We start from the raw sequence: 22320 nt of genomic DNA, 5'->3' as shown, positions 1-22320 counted from the left end.
ATGCATCATTAAAGGCAGTACAATAGACCTTACGTACAAAATATTATACCACATTGTGTACCTATGTAGTCAGTTTTTCTTTTAAAAGTATGTGTCGAATTATCCAAATGTTCAAATCGTGACTAATCTCAGAATTTTGTAGTTGACCTAAGGACACATTGGTTTTCTTTTCAGTTTAGACCAAAGCAAAGAAAAGAGTTTGTATGAAAAGGCAAAAAAAAATTTTACAGTTACATCTACATTTATTGTATCAGCGATAGACACTGGCACAGAGTGTCCTTGTGTTAATGAAGCAATCTACTCCCTATTTCTACATCTCCGCAGTCCATCTGTCTTTGGGATTCTGGACCACTGGGGTCTATCTCCGGCCTGCGCCACAGAGCCACTTCGCTCTGCTTCACTCAAGATGCATGCCGAATCTAATTTCATCAGAGCCCACTCTCAGAATGTGCAGTGGACTTGAGCATGACTAGTCAGAGAGTCTCACACACAGGTCACACTAAACCATTCACACTCACTCTACACTTACACAAGGCTGCTGGGTAGAGTGGCCATCAGTAGAAAGGTATCCTATTCCTATGCATCCATGCACATTCATAAGCCACTCATGCAGCCTTTGGAGGAATTAAGACTGAACCCTGACCTTCTCATGAAGAAATGACTGACTACCTACTGAGCCATAGTTGACCCAAATGATTGCAGACCTACCTGAACAGACTGACATCTTTAAAAATGCACAGATCATCCAGCCGAATTAAAAAAAAAAAAAAAAAAAAAAAAAAGCTCAAATTGCCATTGTGTACCAGAGACTTGGAGGGATGCAGTCTTTGTTTACTCTGATGTTGTCAAAATTAGATACTGTACATATATTAAATGAAATCATAATACAGCGCTGACTGGATGGTTGATAAAACAAAACAACTGTGAATTTCTATTTTACAGGGCAGTGCTATTCAATTACAAATTCAATTGGGCCAAATTTTAAACTCAAGAAATGAAGCTGGGCCAGACATGTTTGGCACCTAGCAAGCAGCTGGTAATATCAAATTTTGAACCAATGCAGATCAATTTTGATGAAAACATGCACTTTTTAGTCATAGTCTCCCTTTTCAATTTGTCTCCCTCATTTTATTCTCTATCGTTAAAAGCCATCCAGGGATGGCTGCTGAGAAGCATCTCCACAGTACAATGATACCACCACCATGTTTCACAGTGGGGATGGTGTGTTTGTGGTGATGAAGAGTGTTTGGTGTTTGCCAAACATTGCTTCATGTCTGATGGCCAAAAAAGACCACCTTGGTCTAATCAGACCAAAGAATTTTCTTTCACTTGACTATGAAGTCTCCCTTAGCCTTTTGGCAAACTATAGTCAAAATTTAATGGTTGAGTTTTCTTTCACAGTGGCTTTTTCTTTGCGGTATGGGTCATTAGGGACTTTTCAGCTTTTATTAAAGGAAAAACATCAGATATCATTGACTTGTACATCACTATTTCAACATTACATCAAAAAAGGAAATAAATTATCTGACACTCAAATCCCAAAAGGGAAACAAATGTAATTTTTTATACTGTTTTCTTTATTCCAGCTTGACCCAGGATCTCACAATCTAGCTGAGCTGAGTTAAGCTGCACTGCCCTTCAGGAATAGACTCAACAGGCAATGGCGCTCCACCAGTCTTAGCAAAAATGTGGTGTGGATGAAATGCTGCAGACATAGATCTGTGGAAATTGCAGAAGTGAACTTTTATGAAGTTAGCTGACAAAATTTTAGTAGAGTAATCTGAACTGTGATCCTGTGGGGATCACTACATATGGTATTATAACTGACATTATAATGCAACTCGGTGTAGTCTTTTATGACTTGATGAGCACTGAGAAACAGGTTTGAAAGTTCCCCCTTATTCTGTCTGAGACATTGATTAAAATAAGCAATCTGTAATTGAGCTGATCAGTACATATCTAAGCTAATCAGTAATGCACCATGCTTGAGTTGAACCAGTACATACTGTTGAAATTACCCTGCTCAGAAAGCAGAACCCACTTTATTATACAGTAGTATGGGTGTGTTTATGTTTGTTCAGGAGTGCATGCATCCATATGAGTGAACATGCATGTGGACAGGCTCATAGTGTGTTTGTGTGTTCTGTTTATGTAATTGTAGGCTATTAAATCAGTGGTCTTGGCATTATGGAATAGATCCAAAGATATAAAGTGAAGGCGAACCAGAGTTTGGGTGGGTATCACCTCAGACCCAGGCGCCATTAATCCCCCAAGGCTGTAGCAGTATCACAAAATTCATAGGCCCCACAGGACACCAGCCGACTTGTCTCACAGCTCATAGATTTACCACGCGCACATACTCATGCATAAACCACACATGTACACACAGAGGTACAAAATTCTTAGGCTGAGACGTACATGATGATGCATGAACATGCACAGAAATTGCTCACACCTGCATCTTTTACATCAGCTTGCTTACTATTTACAACCACCTTTCAGACAGTCATGTGCAGCGACACCTGATCCACACAGCCGCTGTCTCTCTGGTTCGCAGCATCATTGATTATCTCTGTGCTGTGGTCCTCTCTGCACTGTGTACGGGGAGGGATGCGTGCCTTGCAGTCGGCACCTTCCCATTCCTCCGCTGGCCTGTGCCACGTTGCATTTGCAGGGGATCAAGTCTGAGCCTCCAGAAAGCACAGAGAAAAAAGATAAGAAAATTGGCCCTAATGAAAACCAGAGGCACCGTCTCTCTCTCTCTTTCTCGATCTCCTTCTCTCTCTCCTCCTCCTCCCTTCACTCCCTCTTCTGCCATGAACTTGGAAAGACGAGAGAGGAGGAGAATTAAAGTTAATTCAAACCAGCTCTCCACAGCGCCAGATGACAGGGCTTTGAAGTGTAAGTGTGCGTGTGTGAGTTTTTCGCTCTCTCATTCTCTCTCTCCTCTCCAGCTCTACCCCTCTTTTTTATGAACGGAGGGGGAAAGCCTTGAAGCTCTGCAGTTTAACCATTTGATGACTGCTTTCATAAACACTACTCATTTCTAGGGAGAGAGTATTTATTTCCTTCTAAAAGGGGCCTCACCTGCCGGTAACCACATTGGTGAAGCTGAACGATTGCAGCTCCTTCCTCAGTCACCAGTTACAGTTCTTTCTTATCCATAATTCAAATAATTATAAAACACGCATAAACGCACTGCTTTTATACAGCCTTTAAGATTTTATGAAAATATTTCTGTCATAAGAGAGTTTAACAATGTATCACAAAGATCCATAGTTTGTCCTATTGCATGAATACAAGAATCTGGAGCTACTATTTTGAATCAAAATTTATTTTCGAATATGAAAAGCCTTATCTACAGCCTGTGGTCCACCATCAATGCCACATTGCTCCCCTCCATGTTTGAAACCTGGAGTACACTGGATTAGAAGGCATAATCAAGATGTGGAAAAGCCTAAATTATGGGCTAGAGTAATTACACAAAGATGAGTAGTCCCCAGAGAGGAAGTTTTCCTTGGCTCACAAAATCACCACGATGCCAAGATCTACTGCAGAATTAACCTGAGTACATTTGTGTGCATTTGAAATTATGCTGGACGACAATTGCCAAAAACGCAATGCACTCATCAGGATCAGGAGAGGAGTAATTAGTGGCAGCAGAAAAAAGGAATAAGGGCCTTTTTGTGAGGTTATGTCTGGTGGGTTAAGTATTGAGAATTCAGTCCATGCTAAGAGCGTTTAAAGGGCAAAGGAGGAAATATTGCTGTTGTGTTTTGTCTCTGAGAATTATCACAGAGTCATGTGTCAAGTGTTAAGGCTATACTCAGAATTTTATTCATTTCCTTTATTCCGACAGCACACTACAGTATGTCCAGCACCTTTTGCTCTTAATACATCATACATTTGCCTTTAATTATGCATTAGCATCAAGGATGCAGCAGTATCAACATCTCACAGTACAGTAAAACCTCGGTAATAAGTCCATGATGCAGTTATTACCCTGGATTTAAAACAACAAATGAAGACCTTGGCCAAAAAAGTGCCATAGGTGTGAATTGGGCTTAAAATTATGTTCTTATACTCCAGTGCTCCAGTGTGTTTACTAAGCTTCTAAATCTTCGTTGTCCACTGAAAACTACAGCAGGTCTCTAAGATATATTCACCGATATACGATCTGTTGATTCCTCACTCTGTTGTGGGGAAATGGGATTGTGAATGCTTCCTTAAGAGTCTTTGGCCTGGCTGGATTCTACTCCTGGCTTCTTTTTGCATCTTTTCAGGGTGCTGATTGGCCATGTCGCTCCTTCTGTTACGCTTTTTCCCCGTCAAGTGTGTCAAAGCAGTCTGGCAGTGTCTTTGTTTGTCAGTCAACTTTTCTCCTTTGTCATTTCTTCACACCAGGAAACCTAAATGCTTCAAGAGTGTGAAAGTTAAAAGTCTCTGAGGCCTCAACAATCTCAAACACTTCACTCACTGGGGTCTCCACATAGACTGATCCTCCCTCGCCACTTGTAGTATATCCACCATCTTCACGCTGTTAAATTAATCCGAGTGGAGAGCAAAGGATGATGGGTTCACAATAGCTGAAGGGAATTATAGTTCCTAGCTCCCTTTGCCCAAAACACTACATGTTTTGCCCTGAAGACCTACTATCTGCCCTGAAATACCATCACATATCCGGGACGACACCAAGGCTTCTGGTACTGCGATACTGTAGTATTAACAATACCATTTATATTGTATTGTTTGCCTCCCCAAGTCAACCGTGCAGACCATACAGACTTGACACCAGGGTTGTCAAGTGGGAACCCTCCTTTGTCAGTGTTTCGTCCAGTTAGTCCCACAACACCTCCAGATGGCTAAACAGTGATCTCCAGCGTCCCGGAGCCACCCCCCTCCATGCCAACATGGAGACATCATCTTACCTACCTTACCACATTGCATGTCTAATAAATCTTAGTCACATATTTATTTTTTCCTCTGAAAGGCCTCCATTGCGCTGTTGTAATGACGTTATCCATGCCATGGTAGCTCCTACAGAATGTTTGCTAGCGAGCCTAGAACTTGGCTGACTATCTGGGGTCTTTATGATTAAATCCACACCAGTACCTCTGATATTAGGCGTCTTTTTATCAATGTATAATCCGTTTTCTGATCGTTCCTGCAGCGGGTTAGCCTGCCACCATATTGTCTGTTTTCCAGAATGCTTTGTGACTGGGCTGTGGCAACCAATGGCAGGCTGTTCTTCCATCATATCATGCTTTAACAGAACAAGGCATGTGGACAGGCTTAGAAACTGAAGAAGAGAGCCTGAATGACTCATAATGGAGAGAAAAGAGAGGCCGTGATGTGTCCCCTGTGTCACTGCAGACAGGAGCTGCTTTAGCTAATGACTCAAATTTCCACAAGCAGAAGGACTGTTTTGTAAAGATGTGAATATTTTGAGACTGTTTGTTGCAGAATTATTATTTTTTAAATTTTTTAGTCCCAAAGAGATGGGAGAATAGGTTTGTCCAAAAAACCCTGGTCATTCATATTTTCTGTGTTTTACACGTAAAATCTTTAGTTTAAATTTCCAATTTGTTCTTGTGTCTTTTTTGCCTCATCATTTTTATAAAACCTAAGTGACATTACTGCAGCACACATATTCTTAAAGTAAAGGCTTTCCTGAAAAAAAAGGATGTTTAGAGCTTGGCTGTGCGCAGCAGGGTTGATGTTTTATAGGGTTTTTAAGACAAAAAGTCCAGACAGGACATAATGGTTTAAAAATAGCTTAGAGCTCAGAGGGTTAAAATGACTGTTACTGCCTGTGTTTTGGCTAAGATTTAAAAATTTTAAAAGATGAACAAGGTATTGCTAAGATAAGATGTGTAACATCTAATGTTTTTTGTAACTTGACCCTCTACTGTGATGGTTTGGACCTCTAACTTTATGAATGACAGCCTTAATTGATGGAGTTTAACAACTGCACAAGATTTTCTCACTCTCCTTTAGGCAAATAAGCACCAACCCATTCCCAGTGCTCCTCCTCTGATACTTTTACATGTCCACCTGTTGCTAGGTAAACCAAACACTGCTAAACAAAAGTTTACACCTAATACTCACCCCATTTACTCCCCACACACTTAGATCTAGCCGTGAGGGAGGCAGTGGCGGTTAGGTTTGCCGACTCTTCATTGAGGATGTCCTGTAGCTTACAGCGTCGTAAACTCTCCCCTCCATCTATTAACAGAGAGGCTTTTTCATCTCCACATACGTAGCCTCTGATTCAGGAATAATTAGTCTTCCCTAAAACCGCTGGTGTTTCCTTTTTTTCCAGTTTGATTAATTACTGTGGGCTTTTTTCCCTTAAATGTCAATGTGATAGTGATGGGAAAGAATGGGAAAGAATGGGGACTAGAGCTGATGACAAGAGCAGTTTTCATAATCATGACTAGAGCTGAAGCTGGCTGTTTTGAGGGATTAAAGAGGGAAGCCCTTGGTTGGATCTTTGTTGGTCAATGCATTGTGTGTCAACCCACATGCATGGCTGTGGCCATCTCCCCTTAGTGTGGGGTGTAATTTATGCAAGGATGTGTGGATTGTAGTTTGTGATCTGAGGGAAAAGCTGGATGAAAGCCAAATAAATGCAATGAAATTTAAAGCCTTACCTAAATAGAGCACTGGGTGTTTCACCTATAATGCCTAGTATGTGCTGTTGATTGCTTTCTGATTACAAAAACAAAAGCTTACTCTCCTGAAGGTGATGCCTTCTTTAATCCTCCTACTTTCTTTATCTTTATCTCTCTTATTCAAGCTTGTTTTTCCACCCGGTCCTGTCTTCCTCTTACATGACGTTTTCCTCTGAAACGTTGCCAGATGCACACTAGCACAGTGTGACGCACACATCCAGCATATCCTCGCTGTCTGGGACTCCCAAAAGTTCCTAATACTACCTCCCGCCTCTCCTTCAGACAGCTGTGTGTACGTATGAGTGTTGTGTTGTGGTGGGGGGGGTGTGGTGTGCACAGTTAAGGGTTATAATTTGGTGGTGAACATGAGATGGAAAAACCGTTGGCCTCAGGGGCTCAGGGCACGCTGCTTGCCCACAGCCGGGAAACCAGCACCGTGTTCCTGAGGTCAGCAAAGTACAGAGGACCTATGACGGAGCCCTGTGGTACTCCGTCACTTGCAGACCTCACAAAAACACTGCTTGCTCATACATCCAAGAACCCCTTTAAAATCTGAGCAGAGGAAACCATTGTTTTGCTTTCTGGGAAGTACTAACTATTTATAGAGTCATACTGCACATCCTGAATCAAAATAACTGGAAAACCCTGACACATCGTAGTTTTGCCAACACAGACTAGTCAGACATCCCTGCCTTATCCTTGCAAATACAGATAAGAAAGCAAATGTTGTGTTGGTATTTCAAGTGTTGATTTTTCCTGTTTTTAAGGAGAGTATCCATTTCCTTGTTTATGGCTCATTTTTTTCTATTACACATAAAAATCTGGGCTGTGTTCTTTAACAAATAAGTGACGCTGATTAATTCAGAGCAGTCCAATTTTATGTGATCCAATCTTCTAGTGCCAAGCTATTTAAATTTTCTTTGCTTAGAATATACACACATCATGTTGTTTTTATCAAACAGGGTCAACATATAAACCAGATTGGATTTTCCAGCCACAACTCGCTGTGAATCATCGCACCGTACCCCGCTGTTGATAGGATTTACGGATGTATGACACAATGCGCTCAAGAGCTTCCTCCCTGCCAGCTGTGTGTTAGATGGAGGTTGTAAACAAACAGCCCTCAGTCACCACACCCAGTCAGCATTCAAATTATCCTTCATACTTAACACAGATACACACCAGCAATTAGAAGCTGTCTTTCCGCTTCTCCTTTTTACTAAAGGATGCTGTAGTGCGGTTCTGCCTACAAATTTCCAAAACTCCACTTCAAACATGCATGTTTCCTCTGCCACACACAGAACGTACACACAGGCTCATTAGGACGCTGTTTGCCTTGAAAACCATGAAAGGCAGAGAGAAGCCATGAAGGGATTAAAAGATGCCAAAATGTATACACAGCCAAAACGGCATGTAGCATCTCCCGCTGGTTAAGCATAGTACCGCAGTCCTCGCCAGAAGAGTAAACACTTTAAAGGCATATACATATTTTAATAATAGTCTTTTTAGATTCCAGCGGTGACCTTCGAGCTATCAGAGGTGACTGAGTTTATCTTTAGCTGCCCTTGTGCCCTCGGTCTTTCTGTTTTTATAACTTTTTGTCTCATTTATGAACAGGTTTGGTTTCAGATGCTTTATGTTCATCAGTTACAAGACAGAGATACGATGCATTCAGACCCTCCTTCACTCTTTCAGTTTTGTTATGTTGCATTCTAATGCTGCAGCCAAAAAATGATTTTTATTATCATTAAGCTACACTTAGTTCCCTATAATGACAAAGTGAAAACAAAATTAAAAACATTATTGGAAAAAAATTAAAACTATTAAAAAAAAGAAATATCACATTGACAAAATCACTTGAAATTTAGCCCAGGTTCCTTCATTTCTCTAGATGTTTGCTGAGCTGTTCCTACACCCTGATTGGAGTCCAGCTGTGGTTAAAAAAAGATTATTTGGGCATGATTTGGAGAGGCACACACCTCTCTATAGAAGGCCTCACAGCTGACAATGATATCAGAGGAAAAACCAAGCCATGAGGTCAAAGGAACTGCCTGCAGAGCTCAGAGACTGGATTGTTGTAAGGCACAGATCTGAGCACAGTGGCCTCCATGATTCTCAAATGGATGAGAGCTGGTGGCCCTGCTTATGGAGCAATCAGGGGAGAAAGGCCTTTGTAAGAGAGGTAACCAAGAGCCCGATGGTCTCTCTGACTGAGCTTCAGAGATCCTGTGTGGAGATGGGACAAAGTTCCAGAAGGACAGTCATCACTGCAGCCCTCCACTGGTCAGTGCAAAACACATAAAAGCCCATTTGGCTTTCACATGGAGTTTTGTTTTTTTACAAACTCCAAGTGGGCTTTCATGTGTTTCTCACCAGCCTGAGGATTCTGTCTAGCCACTCTGCCATAAGCCCAAATTGGGTTTTAAAAAATATTAGGGTCTCTAAGTTCTGTATAATTGATTGTTCCAGTCAAAATTTGTAGAAAACCTGAATGTATTCTGTATTCTTTCCTAACACCGTTCAGGCTTTGGGAAAGACAAATTTCCCAACATCAAACAAACAAAGGTTGTGGATTTTTGAAGACATACCATTATACCAAAGACGACATATTCATCCACTGCGGCCAGTCACAGCTGTTCATATTTGGATGGTTTTATTTTTGGTAGGGATTTGTGGGGACTTCTTCTTGACCAGAGTGGGAAACATGATATTACTAGTTCACTGTTCTGGACTTTTGATCGTGGTAACATTTCTGTTTTCGGTTTTAAATTACATTTTAGCTTTTGGGGCTCAATCCCATTTCTAACTTTTATCTCTATGCTTTGATTTTGAGTGCTCCCCCCACTTGCCCCTTGAGGGTAACAAAGGATAGTGGGGAGACCTGGACGACGCCTCAAATTCCTTACACATCACTAGTTGTACTTAACAAAAACAGATGCAACAGTAATACCTGATGCTTCTACTACAAGCAAGTGTTTCAAATATTTTTTTGGCATCCTGGCTAGCAGTTCCATCATTTTGGAACTGAAAAGTGTGGCAAGCTGTTATTGGTTTCAGATGTTAAAATTTTTTATTTGTGCTACTGATTTAACCACTTTCACTACCAATTTTTGCCACTTCTTTTAAAAACATTTAACCCATTTTTGTCCCCTTTTCCCACTTTTTGGCTGATTGTTGCCCATTTTCACCTCTTCTCTTCGCTTTTTGCCATCTATGCCATTGTTAAGCCACTTTTTGACCAACTTTGCCACATGAAGCCATTTTTGCCATTTTTCACCCATTGGTTTTCTCTTTTCACAATCATTTAGGTCTTCTTAATTAAAATTGTCTCAATTTATTCTCCTTTATTTTCTGGCAGCCTGATATTTGCTCACATTACAGCTTTGCTATGTAGTCAACATTATTTTCCTTATTATTTAGTTCCATGTGCACATACACAACATTAATATTACCAATAAAAAGGTAATTCTGTTTAAACAGGATTACATTTTTAAGAAAGCTGTATCATACCATAGCACAAATAAATCAAACAGATTTTGTGTTGCTTTGGTAAGAGTGTTTATTTTTGGATTGAATATATTGGTTATCACAGCTTTACTTAACAATAGACCTACATGGTCACCCTGGTTGGCTGGCCTTGACTGTAACATTTTTTAAAGAGACTGTTTTGTATCGATATTTCAAAGAAGGTTATAGCCATGCCAAACTGGTATATTACACTTACAACTGTAAAAATATTGGTAAATTAAGAGCTGTATTTCCCTTTGTTTGGTATGTTACTAAACAATGTGACTCAACACTACAAGCTGGCAGGACTATCTTTAAACTCTCAGTGCTTCTGGTGTGTCTGAGTTGATAGATTTACATCACATTTTTGACCTCCTTTCATGCAGTGTATTGCCACAATTCTTTTTCCAACGTTATGTCACTTCCATAACTTCAAACTTTATCATTAATACATTTTTTATCTTTTTTTTCTCCTGTTGGTCGCTCTAGGACGGTGGTTATGCCTATCGCCAATGAGTTTGCCCCAGACATGGTTCTGGTCTCTTCAGGCTTCGATGCAGTAGACGGACACGCTCCACCCTTGGGAGGATACAAACTGACAGCCAAATGTAAGTGAAGACCCCCGCTACCCAGCTAATTACCCTCTGTCTACCAAGCTATAAACGGAATTTATCCAAATGAGTTTGAATGAGGCACTCTTAATGCATGCATCTCCTAAGACATTTTTGTTTTCTTCATGTGCAATGCAATAAAGTCTGAGAGGAGGAAATACAAGCAGTACTTGGTGCCTATGACTTGTGTATTCAGATCAAGACCTTGGCGTGCCAGCAAAGAGCTTTTCTTAAACCAGCCTGGTGATCTCAAATAAGAGCTGGGGTCTTTCTTGTGAACAGGGTGATATGGGTGGTTTAGAGAGGATTGCAGGATGAGGGGATAGGGGTAGAAGTGAAGGGAGAAAAAGTATAGTTGAATGCATATATTTAAACTCCCCTCCTCCTGACAGAAAAAGATCAAAGACTGTGACCAAGCTTAAATGCAAAGCTGCATTTATTGAAATTAAACCTGGCTCATATTAGGGCTTATTTTTTAGCCCCAAGTAAATCCAGAGTGCACTCTCTTCCTCTCTTCCTCCCTCTGATGCAGTCATCCCTCCTCTAATGCATGCTCAAACCCCCTTTTTCTCCCTGGTTTTCTTTGATCAATATCCAAAAAGGAAGTTAGAGCTTGAACACCATACTTCCTCCCATCTCATTCTTTTTCTCTCTGCCTTCTATTCGCTGTCATTTCCTGTGTGTCCAGGCTTTGGCTACCTGACTCGGCAACTGATGGGTCTGGCAGGCGGTCGGTTGGTGCTTGCCCTGGAGGGGGGTCACGACCTCACTGCCATATGCGATGCCTCTGAAGCCTGCGTCTCCGCTCTGCTCGGCAATGAGGTAAGATGAGAGCCTGGAGGTGGAGGGATAAATTACCTTCAAAATATCCTCATAAATTACTTTCAAAATAACCCTGAGCAAGGCGCCAAGATTCGACAATGCATTTGGAATCATGGACTCAAACCCATAGCTGGTATGGGATTAAATGTGGACTGAGGTTTATAATGGGAGCTAAGTACTACAACCACAAGTGGCCCATTTTGTGAATAGATTTTTTTCAACATTTAGACTGTTGTAGTAAAAAACTTGAACCAGAATAAAACAAGAAGACTATCACGGCAAATATTAATCATTTAATAGAAGAAGAAGGAAATAAGCATGCAAACTGCCTTTGGTTTCAATCTGTAGCGTTGATTCTTTATCATGAAAATACTGTCAACGATAGACAGTCATTGTTTATGGTTTAGTTTGTCAGGATCAGTCAGCTAGTTCTTAGTAATGTCCTTCTCTGCAGCAGTAGGGAAAAACTTTACCATGTTTTACTCTGGTATATGCACCGCAACTTCCAAATGTGCAGGGTATAAAACCAGACATAACCAAGGGATTATGGCTCAAATTTTTCCACAGTCTTTGCAGAAAAACTTCAACTTCATAACCTGACATGCATGATATATTTCAAATCCATCCAGTATTGCCTGTAGTCTGTGTTTGGGAAGGGCAGAACCTTTAAAAAAGTTTTGTCTGTCACATTCATTACAGGCCAATCAGAGTGACAAACATAAGATGCAGTAGACATGCACAGCCCCAGTGAGTAAGCTGTTTGACAGGCAGCCGTTATTGTTGTTCACTATCAATGGAAGAAGCTGATGAATCAAACTCTTGCTGAAGCCACTTAGAAGAAGAGAAAGAACATTTCTTCTGCCAAGAAAATCTTTCAGTGTGTCTCTTTGCTCTTCTTTTAATCAAGAAATGTTCAGTTCTGATAGAACAGTGGCTATAGCTACATCTGAGCTTATTACTTCAACAATCACTATTATTTTTCTAACCTTGCAGAGCAGATTGATTTGCCAGTCTGTCATCAGGCGAATCCATCTCAAAAAGCACCAGTCCACACCATTTGTCCTGCACTGAACACGGTTCAGCCAATCAGCATCATTTGAGGAGAATGCGGCAGTATCTGTGTGCGAGGTTTTGATGTACTGGAAGCCGATAGCAATGGCTGCCACTTGCGTGTCGGAATTAGCTCAAACTTTTATCAGAATTGCACCACATTTCTTCATGAATTAAAGAGCAAACAACCACACTGAAAGCCTTTTATGATAGAAAAGGTGTTTTCTGCTGACCTGCTTCAGTTGAGTTCTACAGTAGTCGCTACCACTGTAGGTTATCAGTAGAAAAGCAGCAGTTTTGTCAGAACTGTGCCACATGTCTTTATGAAAAACAAGAGCAAAGAGTTACACTGGAGTTTGCCTGTGAAACACAGACGTTACTTGCTGCTAGCTGTGCACATGTACAACCTCACTTTGTCTTGTCACTCTAGTTGTCCTGTTGTTAATGTGACAGACAGAACGTTCGTCCAATCACTTTCTGAGAAGTCCTGCCCTTTCTAAACATTTTTATATGGGAGATTTCCCAGATGATCCAGTGGATATTTGAAACAGTCTATCTAGCATGTCAGGTTATTGTTTTTCTGCTTGCAGTACAAACTAAACTAAACTCATTCTCCTCAAATGACAATGATTGGTCTGTTCATTCTCAGACCTGGCACAGAGGTTTCAGATTGAAGCTTTGCAAGATGGATCTTCCTGATGACAGACATTAAATCTGTGGTTGTTTAACATTTGTCTTCTCATTGTATTTATTTTTTTGTTTGTTTGTTTGTCCCACACTGGCTTTCTTAGCTTATTTCTGCAATATAATTAAATGTAATATTTTTCATTTAAATCAGCTCTATTTACTTCATCATTGTAAAGCATTAATGCCAGTTATATGATGTATAATGATGTGGACTTCAAGCCATTATTTCATCTTTTTTTTTTAAATTAAGTAAATCCACTTTGTTTATTTGGGTTGTCACAACCCTGGAGGTCATCACTAGTGACAGCCTGTGGGTTTGACAAATGAAGCCAATGCAGAAGTGTAGAACCTGCCACTATGGCTTCCTGCACTGGTTCCTTGAGTGTGCACTTGAAGCTGCAACGGCCCCAGAGTTCACATGCACATGCTACTAGCTATATATTACACACTGCACCTTTAAAACTAGTTAGCTGCTTGCAAACTTGTTATCATGGTCAGTCAGAACCAGGTCCAATAGTGGCTAAAAAGAGGCATGTCGCCACCTCCCCAAGCAGTGTTTCCACCAATAAGTTGATTGTTCACTGGTTGGTGTGTAGTCTAGTTAAATATTCCATTTAACTGTAGCTCAACCCAAGTGTGCATGTAGACAAACTGAATGATGAAGTCACTCAGCTGAATATTGCTGAACCAAATATTTTCTGAAGGGAGCACCTGAATGTAAAAGTTAAAAAAGCTGCGACATGAAGAATTCTTGGCCATTTTCCCTCCACAGCACTATTTTTTTCGGTCACGACGCCTCCATCCTGCCGGGTTTTTTACGTGCTTTCTCCCACTCAGAGAGGAGGTCAACTCCACACTCACTCACACATACAGGCACGTCAGATGCAGAAGATTTCCAGGCAGAAGGTTAATTGTGGAAGTGTGTAGGTTGAACCGTGGGACTGAACAAACATCAGCACTTTGTGATTCATGGCGCACAACAGAACAGCAACTCCTCAACAGCCGCCCACTCTTTTCTTCCAGCTAATGGAGAGCCTGGAGTGCTTTTTTGGACAGGCAGCTCAGTCTAATTTTCTCCTCCTAGATTATTCACTCAAGAAATCTGAGTGCTTTTATATGTTAGGGACTACAGAATTTTGTTAGAGCGCTGTGATTGTAGAGCTTTAAAGGAAGAGCAGGGTGTGAATGTTGTGTTTGTGTCAAAGAAATCATTATTAGGAAGAACAAGCAAATTCTTGTGACCCTAGTGCATGAATATTTCATCCAGATACTGTTTGTCCACACTGAATGTGGAGCCAACTCAAACAGATTGAAGTTCAAGTCTGGAGTGTGTCTCTTAGGTGCTCTCACAGCTTGTTGCTGTTTTTCTCACACGTTATTTTATCAAGTGGTCTGAGATGGCTGTTTGGTTCTTAAACCAGTGTTTGTCTTGTTTTGTCTCACTGTAGCTTGATTGTTGCCATCTTGAATTGATTCACACTATATCAGAGCCATCTTGCTATGCATTTTTGTGTTGCAGGAATACACAGAGACAGAGGGAGAGAAGTGTTTTCATATTCAGTTCACTTTTATTCTATGAAATGCAAACAATGGATGAAAATTGAACACACAAGGTTGAGCATTGTACAGGAGTTTTACCCTCTGTAACTTATTGTAGCCTTACAAGATAAATAAAAATTTTGTCCAAACCAAATATGCCAAGTAAGTAAGCACACATCATGAGTAAATATCCAGACGGACGCTCTGTCATGAAGTTAATTCAGTTTGAAAAACTTACACTCTAAAGTGTTGCTGCAGAAGTAGCCACAAGGAAACCCTGGGTGTTGGTTGCCAGTGGAATGGCCTCTGCACCTGCTAAAGCCATTAGCTTCTGGCCCATGAGACAGTTATTTTAATAAATGTCTCCACAGTTATTATTTGGTATTGGCAGTACCTTTCAAAGAATACACTGGAGTAGTTGCTGACTGTATGGAGTCAGCATAATGTCGTGAAACAATGAACCGGTGTCAAAACCAACCAAGGACAGAGTTTGCTGTGTGACAGACAGCAGGAAGCCGAGTGGTGATAGACCACTAAGCTCTTCCAAATTCCTTTGCTTATTAGCTTTTTTTTCAGTAGAGGGGTCTATCAGTAAAACTACGCTCCATAAGGTCTAAACTGTAGGCAGCACTTGTCATTTATGAACAAAGCTCTTTAAAAGGGATGACACCTGCCCACTTTGCACTTCAAGTGCTCTCAGAATGCTTTTACAGGTAGTTTGCAGCTAAACACTGAAATGTGTTGCCACTTTTAAACACCCTTTTTTTCTTCTTATACAAAATTCATCCATGAAACAAAAACTGTCGTTTAAGCACCGTACATCTTATGAGGTGCAGTTTTTACTGTAGAATCCTGAATTTACAAAAAGTAACAGAAGTCGGCAGGGCTGAGCGGTCTGTGTCCGCTTGGATGGAGTTTAGTGGGGCCACACTAGCAGTCTAGCGAAAGTGCAAATGAGGTTCATCTTCTGTTGTACTGGTCAGATGTTTCTAAAAAACTTGGGATTTGCTTTAGAAAACTAACCTTATTGTAGAAGATTTTATCTGCAGAGCCTGAGGAAAACTGCAGGAAACAGTGTTTTGGATTTAGCTATTAAAGTAGCATTTAACTTTGTTATGACTTGTGTTGGGAGTTGGAGGAACTGAAACTGTCTTCCTTTTCAGTTTCATCTTTTTCCTCATTCCACCTTTACAGTACTGTACAGAATGTTTAAGTATGTTTTGACCAAAAATCTGAGCTGCAGTAAGGTGTAGATATAGCAGGTAAGCCATCTGAGGGCAAAACCAAGCAGGACGGATTATTGACACAACCCAGGCCATGCTCTGGATGTCCCTGCATTTACCAGGGGCATGGGAAATAGTCTGTTGGAAAAATAACAATTTCCACACCTTTAGGGCGGAGTAAGGGTTGGAGTAAAGGAAAAATGACCAAGTGTACTGTCCGGGTTAGCTGGTAGAGTTACCACGGGCCTCTGGTCATACTGTGGATGTCCCGAAACCCACTGGTGGTTTCCAGGTATATAACCAGGTGTGAAAAGGCCTTAACAACAGAGATGCCATTGAGCTTGACCTTGGCCTCCCTCTCCCACCTCTCTAGTCTAGGGTTGTGGCACATCGGGCTCCTTGATGAATCCTCAGCACATACTTCGGTTCGCAGGGTGCAATGTGCTGTGAGGGATTTCCCACTTTATGCTTCTGATATGCTTCTGATAGATTTTCATCCCAGGGGAAAAACATTTTTCCCTGCCTCTGTCCAGTGGTCTAATCTTGGCATTCACCGTGCGACTGAAACGTTAACAACAAACCACCAAAACTCCAGATTTATGTACTCATACTGCGGTCCAATAGTCCCACACGGCCTGAGTTTGTGAAATCAGGATAGACCAGACGCAGCGCCAGGATTACAACTTTTTCTGCAGCCTATTGATATCCAATGCTTAACCCTTTCCCGTTCTTTTGGACAAATACGCTCAAGACTTTTTCTAAATAAAATGCTGGAGATGTTTGAAACATAAAGCTCATGATAGAGACAGTCTTTCCTAACTAACAAGTCATATTAATTTATTAACTGGTGCAAGTAAAGAATACTTATCTCATTTCCCAACCCAGAAATATGATTGTGCTCATTTTTTTTTCTTCTCCAAAGACCCAGAAATCCATAATTAGAAGACTCTTCTTTAATTTCAATGTTGGAAAATTCTCTCTTTTTGATAAGGGTGAGTTATTGTTTGTTCATTGATTGCGGTAAAAGGAACTGTCCCTACCTCTGAAACAGTCACAAGGAGTCATTGTTTTATAATGTATCCTTGTGACGTTCAGAAAGAAGGCAAAATGTCACAGGGGCAAAAATATCAAAGGAGTTGTGCACTTTGTGTGCATGACAAACTGATGATATGAAGGCCTAAATGAAATCCAGTTAATCAGTTATTTTAATTGGTGCAATGAGCAACACTAACACACCATTGGAAGATTAAAGATTGCTCTTTATGCACTTTTTCATTTATCAAATATTGCTATAAAGCAATTCTTTATCTGATCAGTTCTTAGCTGTGTTTGAAGGTGGTAACTGCTCATCCCGCAGCCACTAGTTCCAGCCCTCCAGACAGCTCCAGCTATAAAAGAGGTCTTGGAATCATTTAGAGAAACAGATGGCCTCCTTCTATGTGGATTTTGGAGTTGAAGCAAAACAAACAGAACAATAAGACGGGATCACATTAATAAAATTCGGTCACTGCAACCAACCAGTCCACAGTCTGGTGGAACATGTAGACTCTGACCAATCCAGACGGTTGACCCGAAACATGACGATGAACAGACATGGGCTTATTCAGAGAGCTGTGGAACAAGCCAGGAGTGTAATTAACCTTCTGATACCTTCTTCTTGGTAGCAAGCCAAAACTGTGAAAGAAAACAACAGATTTGTTGGAAGAAAGAGGGAAAGACACAGACTAGAGGTTTAATTCAATATCATAACTTTACTAACCTGCTCTATGCCCATGACTCAAAGGTGGATAGAGTAACTGCCAAAACAGCTGGTAAGGATTCAGAAATTCAAGGACACTTCAGCAGGGCGGATCCTTTTGGCTATCACACAGTTTGGACCCAGGACACTTAGTTTGAAGGACGCTCTTGTTACTCACAACAACACCGCCCTGCTGCAAAAATACTGAATTGGATCAGGAGGTTTGCTTCTTAGGTTTCAGCAGCCTTCAGAGCACCGGCCTCAGCGGGGGACTGGAGGAGGTCAATGGATGGGTGCCATAGGGAGCTGAAAATTCGAAAATAGGCAGGAGGCCGGGAGCGTCAATTGCCTCAGCGCTGCAGGATACTCCTCACAGCCTCTCGCCTGGGGCCCCGTCACTGGTAAACATCTGAGAATGGTTACCCTCACACCTCTCCCAGCCTGGGATCAGATAATAAAGGGAAATGCAGAGATCATTGGATGTCAGGAGTAAGTGAACTGTTGTTACAGGCTTAAAATGTTCAACACCTCTGGTCCAAAGTCTCAAAGGAAACTAATTACAGCTTTTTTTTTTTTTACAATAGATGAGACAGATAGTGTTATTGCCTGTGTGCATCTTATTAATTCATAGGGGTATTTTTGTTTTTAATGATGCACAAGACTATGACAAAATTTAACAGCACTATGTCAAATTCCTTAGTTGCGCAGGGTGCTTCTTTACATAAAGATGTCTTTGATAAAGCATGAGCAACACAAGAAGATGTTGACTTCTTGGTATAGACGTGCAACATTTTGGCAGAAAGTGATGTCAGCTGTTTGAGCAAAGAGAGATCATTCAGTTATGTGCAGCTTTGATAACTGATAGCAAAGAGAGGAAAAATGCCCCTGATCACATCAAAACGGCAGGAAGCAAGTGTTTTTATCATAATCTCAGTGAAGGTCTCTGTAATGGACCTGGAATGTGGCTGGAGAACGTCAGAGAGGGATGGAAAGCTAGATAAAAGGCTTGGGTTTTGCAATTCTTTCTTTCTCTGTTTTTTTTTTTTCAGTTGCAGACAGGTCCGGCAAACTAAAGCCAAACAAAAGCAGCAAGACCTAAAAGAGAGACTTGCTCTCCAAAGACTCCACAGCCAGGTGGTGCAACGCAAAAAAATCTTGACGAAACGTGGTCCACTGTCAGATAATGCTGGGCTGGTTTGAACGTGACCACTCAGCGGGTTATTTCTAGAGGACTTATTTTGGTTGTGCATGTGTTTTGGCTGAATGTGAATGGAGGGAGTGAGTAGGCTCAGACGAGGGACCACAGCTGGATTAACTGGTCAGCTGTGCTTTTGTTTATGAAGCTTCAAACTGCCTGAAGCTTTGTATTGTCTGGAAGTATCCAAAACCCAAGACGTCACTGTAACTATCCAACAATAGTGCACAGTAGAGTGAACAATACCAGCCAAAGACTGCATATAAAAAAGTGTTGTATTTTCTACCAGTTCTGACCAACTGAGTTTTAAAAAGCCCACAGACTTTCAGATCCACTGTGAACAGAACTAGAAAATGTTGAGTAATCACATGTACCCGCTGTCCAAAAAAGAAAGCATTTTAACTTTTATTAAAATATTATTATTTACTCTTTCCCACATAAACACTGACCTTGCAAAGCAGACAGATTTGCCAGACTCCATGTCTGCCATCTGGCAGAGCATCTTGCAAAGCTCCAATCTACAATGTTTGTGCCAGAGCCGAAAATTATTTGGACCCTAACTCTATCAGCATCAATTGGGGAGAACGAGGTGATAGCTACAGGTGGGGTTTAGTTGTACTGGAAGCTGATAGTAATGGCTCCCAATGATGGAGCAATTGGCTCAGATGTAGCCTTAGTATGTTTTATCAGAACGGAACCAAATTTCTTTAAGGAAAAAAAGCAAAAAAAACAAAATTTTTTCATGATGAAAAGAAAAGATGGTTTCAGCCTGAGTTTTCCATCATTACAGGTGGGGTTAAGTTGTACATTAAGCCGGTGTATACAATGGCTGCTCCCCCTGACACTATAAGTGCATAGGTAGCGTTTAAAAAAGTGGCTGTTTAATCAGACCTCAGGACATAAGGGCAAATTTAACTGAATCCTCTGAGCAAACGCACAAGACCAGTGGTTTTCACTTTATTTGCCCAAGGCACACCTGAGATAATGCCAAAATCTCAAGGCACACCACATTCATATCCATGCAAAAATAACATCTCTTTAACACGTGTCACAGTTCCTTTAGTTGTTGCATAGTTGTAGTTAAACATATGGTTGTGCAAATTCCCACGCACACCTAAACTTGCACACCAGTGGGCCTTGCCACACCATATGAGAACCACTGCACTAGATGACATGGATGTCTATCTACAAGAATGCCTATGTAACAGCCAGCTGGTGACGCTACCCAGCCTACTTGGCCATTGGTTTTTGTGGGTAGTACATCGGAGGCATTAGGACCTAGAAATATCAAACGCAATTGATATTTACAATGCAAGGTCTGGGAGGCTAAGATGTGATTTTGGGCAGTTAAATAATCGTGTTGACACCACACACTTGAGGATTATGCAGACGCCCCCACGATTATTGGGGAGACAAATCTGGGCTGAAATTGGGTTTAAAGTCCTGTAGTGTGTGGCCAGCCTTAGTTGACGAAATTAACACAGCTGTAGATGTGGTGGCATCCCATGCTCAACACAGATGCTGTTGATACCAAGAAAATTCTTAATTATTGGTGGAATACTCTGGTTCCTAAAAGTAGTACCAGAGTGCTGAATTTATGGAATACAATACCACCATGATTAACATGAGAATCAACAAAAATAAAGGTACTGGTGAAATTAACTGTTCAATTACCTTCCCAACTTATAAAACTAAGACCAACTTTAACTTCAGCAATAAAGGAATTGAAGGTTGCCAGCTGCATGTGCAGACTGAAACATTTCAGTACACCCATCAGATTTTCTCATAGCTAAACTGGCTTAGCCTCAGTGTTTTCATTGAAGTAGTACATGTATGTATAGTTGTCACTATTGACACTGTTGTGTAGCTTTTATTAGAAAAACACAATTCAACACAACTAAAACATTTACATAAAGTGCACTCGTGTGTTTGAGCACATTGTTGTGTATCGGTGTAAAAAGGCAGATTTTAAAAGACGAAACATCCTAAAAGTGTTCTCTTTATCTTCTCTGCCTCTTGTCAAGCTTTAACTTCCAGTATTACTGCTCACTAGTGTGAGACATTTATCTGTGCTTTTATTGGCAGGTAAAGACAAGCTTTGCTATAATGAGCGTTAGGTTTCCTTTGAAAGAAGCTCAAATTAGCTGGGAAAGAGAAGGAGGAAAATTGCTGAATGGACTTTACGGGGTCTTTAATTCACCCCAACAGCGCAGAACATAATGTTGAAGTCTTTTTGGTTAAATAGCTCATGAATGATGCATTTGCGAATACACTAGTCAACTCTGAACTCAGGACTAATTGATGATTGCTTGCAAACAGATGTTGGCCCACTTCAAACCTGGTTCCAGCAATTATATGATAAACAACAGGCTAATATGCTAATTGTTATCAGCTGTGAATGAGGTTATTTGGTGTGTTTATGCTCTGGTTACAGTAAGACGCTCGACTTCACCTGTCCCCTCTTGGGCCCATCTATTAACAACCACCTCCAACTACAAGGCAAACTTACACTCCTTTCTGGAAAGGTTGCATGCTTTGCATGGTGCACATCATTACTTTGTTCAGTTGGCATAACATAATCAACCGGTTTTAGTGACCACCAGCATCTGCACATGGACATAACAGTAAACAATGGATGCCTTGTGTGCTTTTTTCTTTTGCTGAACAAGTGGATTTCCTCGTCTTTCCACTGTTTTGGTTTCAGCCTCCCTCAGGAATGTTTTTACCGGGGCACATTCCTCACTCTCGGCTCATAGCTTTCCATGGTGTGTCAGTTTTTCTGGACCGGACCGAGAGCGTTGGACGACTTTGTCACACAGAGAATCAAAAATCCATCCACATGGTCACAGTAAACCATCCTTATAGGACATTTTCCCCTCCCTCCCTTTTAAGACCAAAGCACATCTGATGGAACGAAGATGCAGAAGTTCAGGCACAGCCAGGACCACAAACTTAAATAAACAGAAATGTCGCCATGGTTGATGTGTGCTCATGCTTGTATATACTGTGCAAGCATGTCAAGTGTGTGCGTGCGTTTTTGTGTTTGCCATACCTGCCAGGTGGGGGCCCCTGCAGCTCCCTGACAAGAGCCATTAAAGTTTATAAGCGTGAGGCCCAGCTGTCAGTCAAGTTGACAGGCTGCCCCCGTCCAACCCTGCTCTGAGGTGAACCCCAGGAAACCCCAGAGAACCCCTGACCCCTCTCTGACAGGGAGCTGGGTTAGTATGGGCCGGGCAGGGCTGAGCTGAGCAGAGATTGGCTAGGTTTCTGGTGA

General features: G+C 41.2%; 1 protein-coding gene across 2 annotated transcripts in view; it reads left to right on the top strand.

The window, feature by feature from the left end:
• The window catches only part of hdac4 (histone deacetylase 4), a 244157-nt gene that overhangs the window by 207757 nt on the left and 14080 nt on the right, over nt 1-22320 (top strand). For both annotated transcript variants that reach the window (XM_041806611.1, XM_041806612.1), the window contains 2 exons: nt 10671-10789; nt 11481-11614. In XM_041806611.1, coding sequence (XP_041662545.1) covers nt 10671-10789; nt 11481-11614 — 253 coding nt within the window. The remainder of the gene's footprint in view (nt 1-10670; nt 10790-11480; nt 11615-22320) is intronic.

Source organism: Cheilinus undulatus, linkage group 15 (assembly GCF_018320785.1).
Source record: "Cheilinus undulatus linkage group 15, ASM1832078v1, whole genome shotgun sequence".
NCBI classification, from domain to species: domain Eukaryota; kingdom Metazoa; phylum Chordata; class Actinopteri; order Labriformes; family Labridae; genus Cheilinus; species Cheilinus undulatus.
This window is presented reverse-complemented; position numbering and strand designations above follow the sequence as displayed.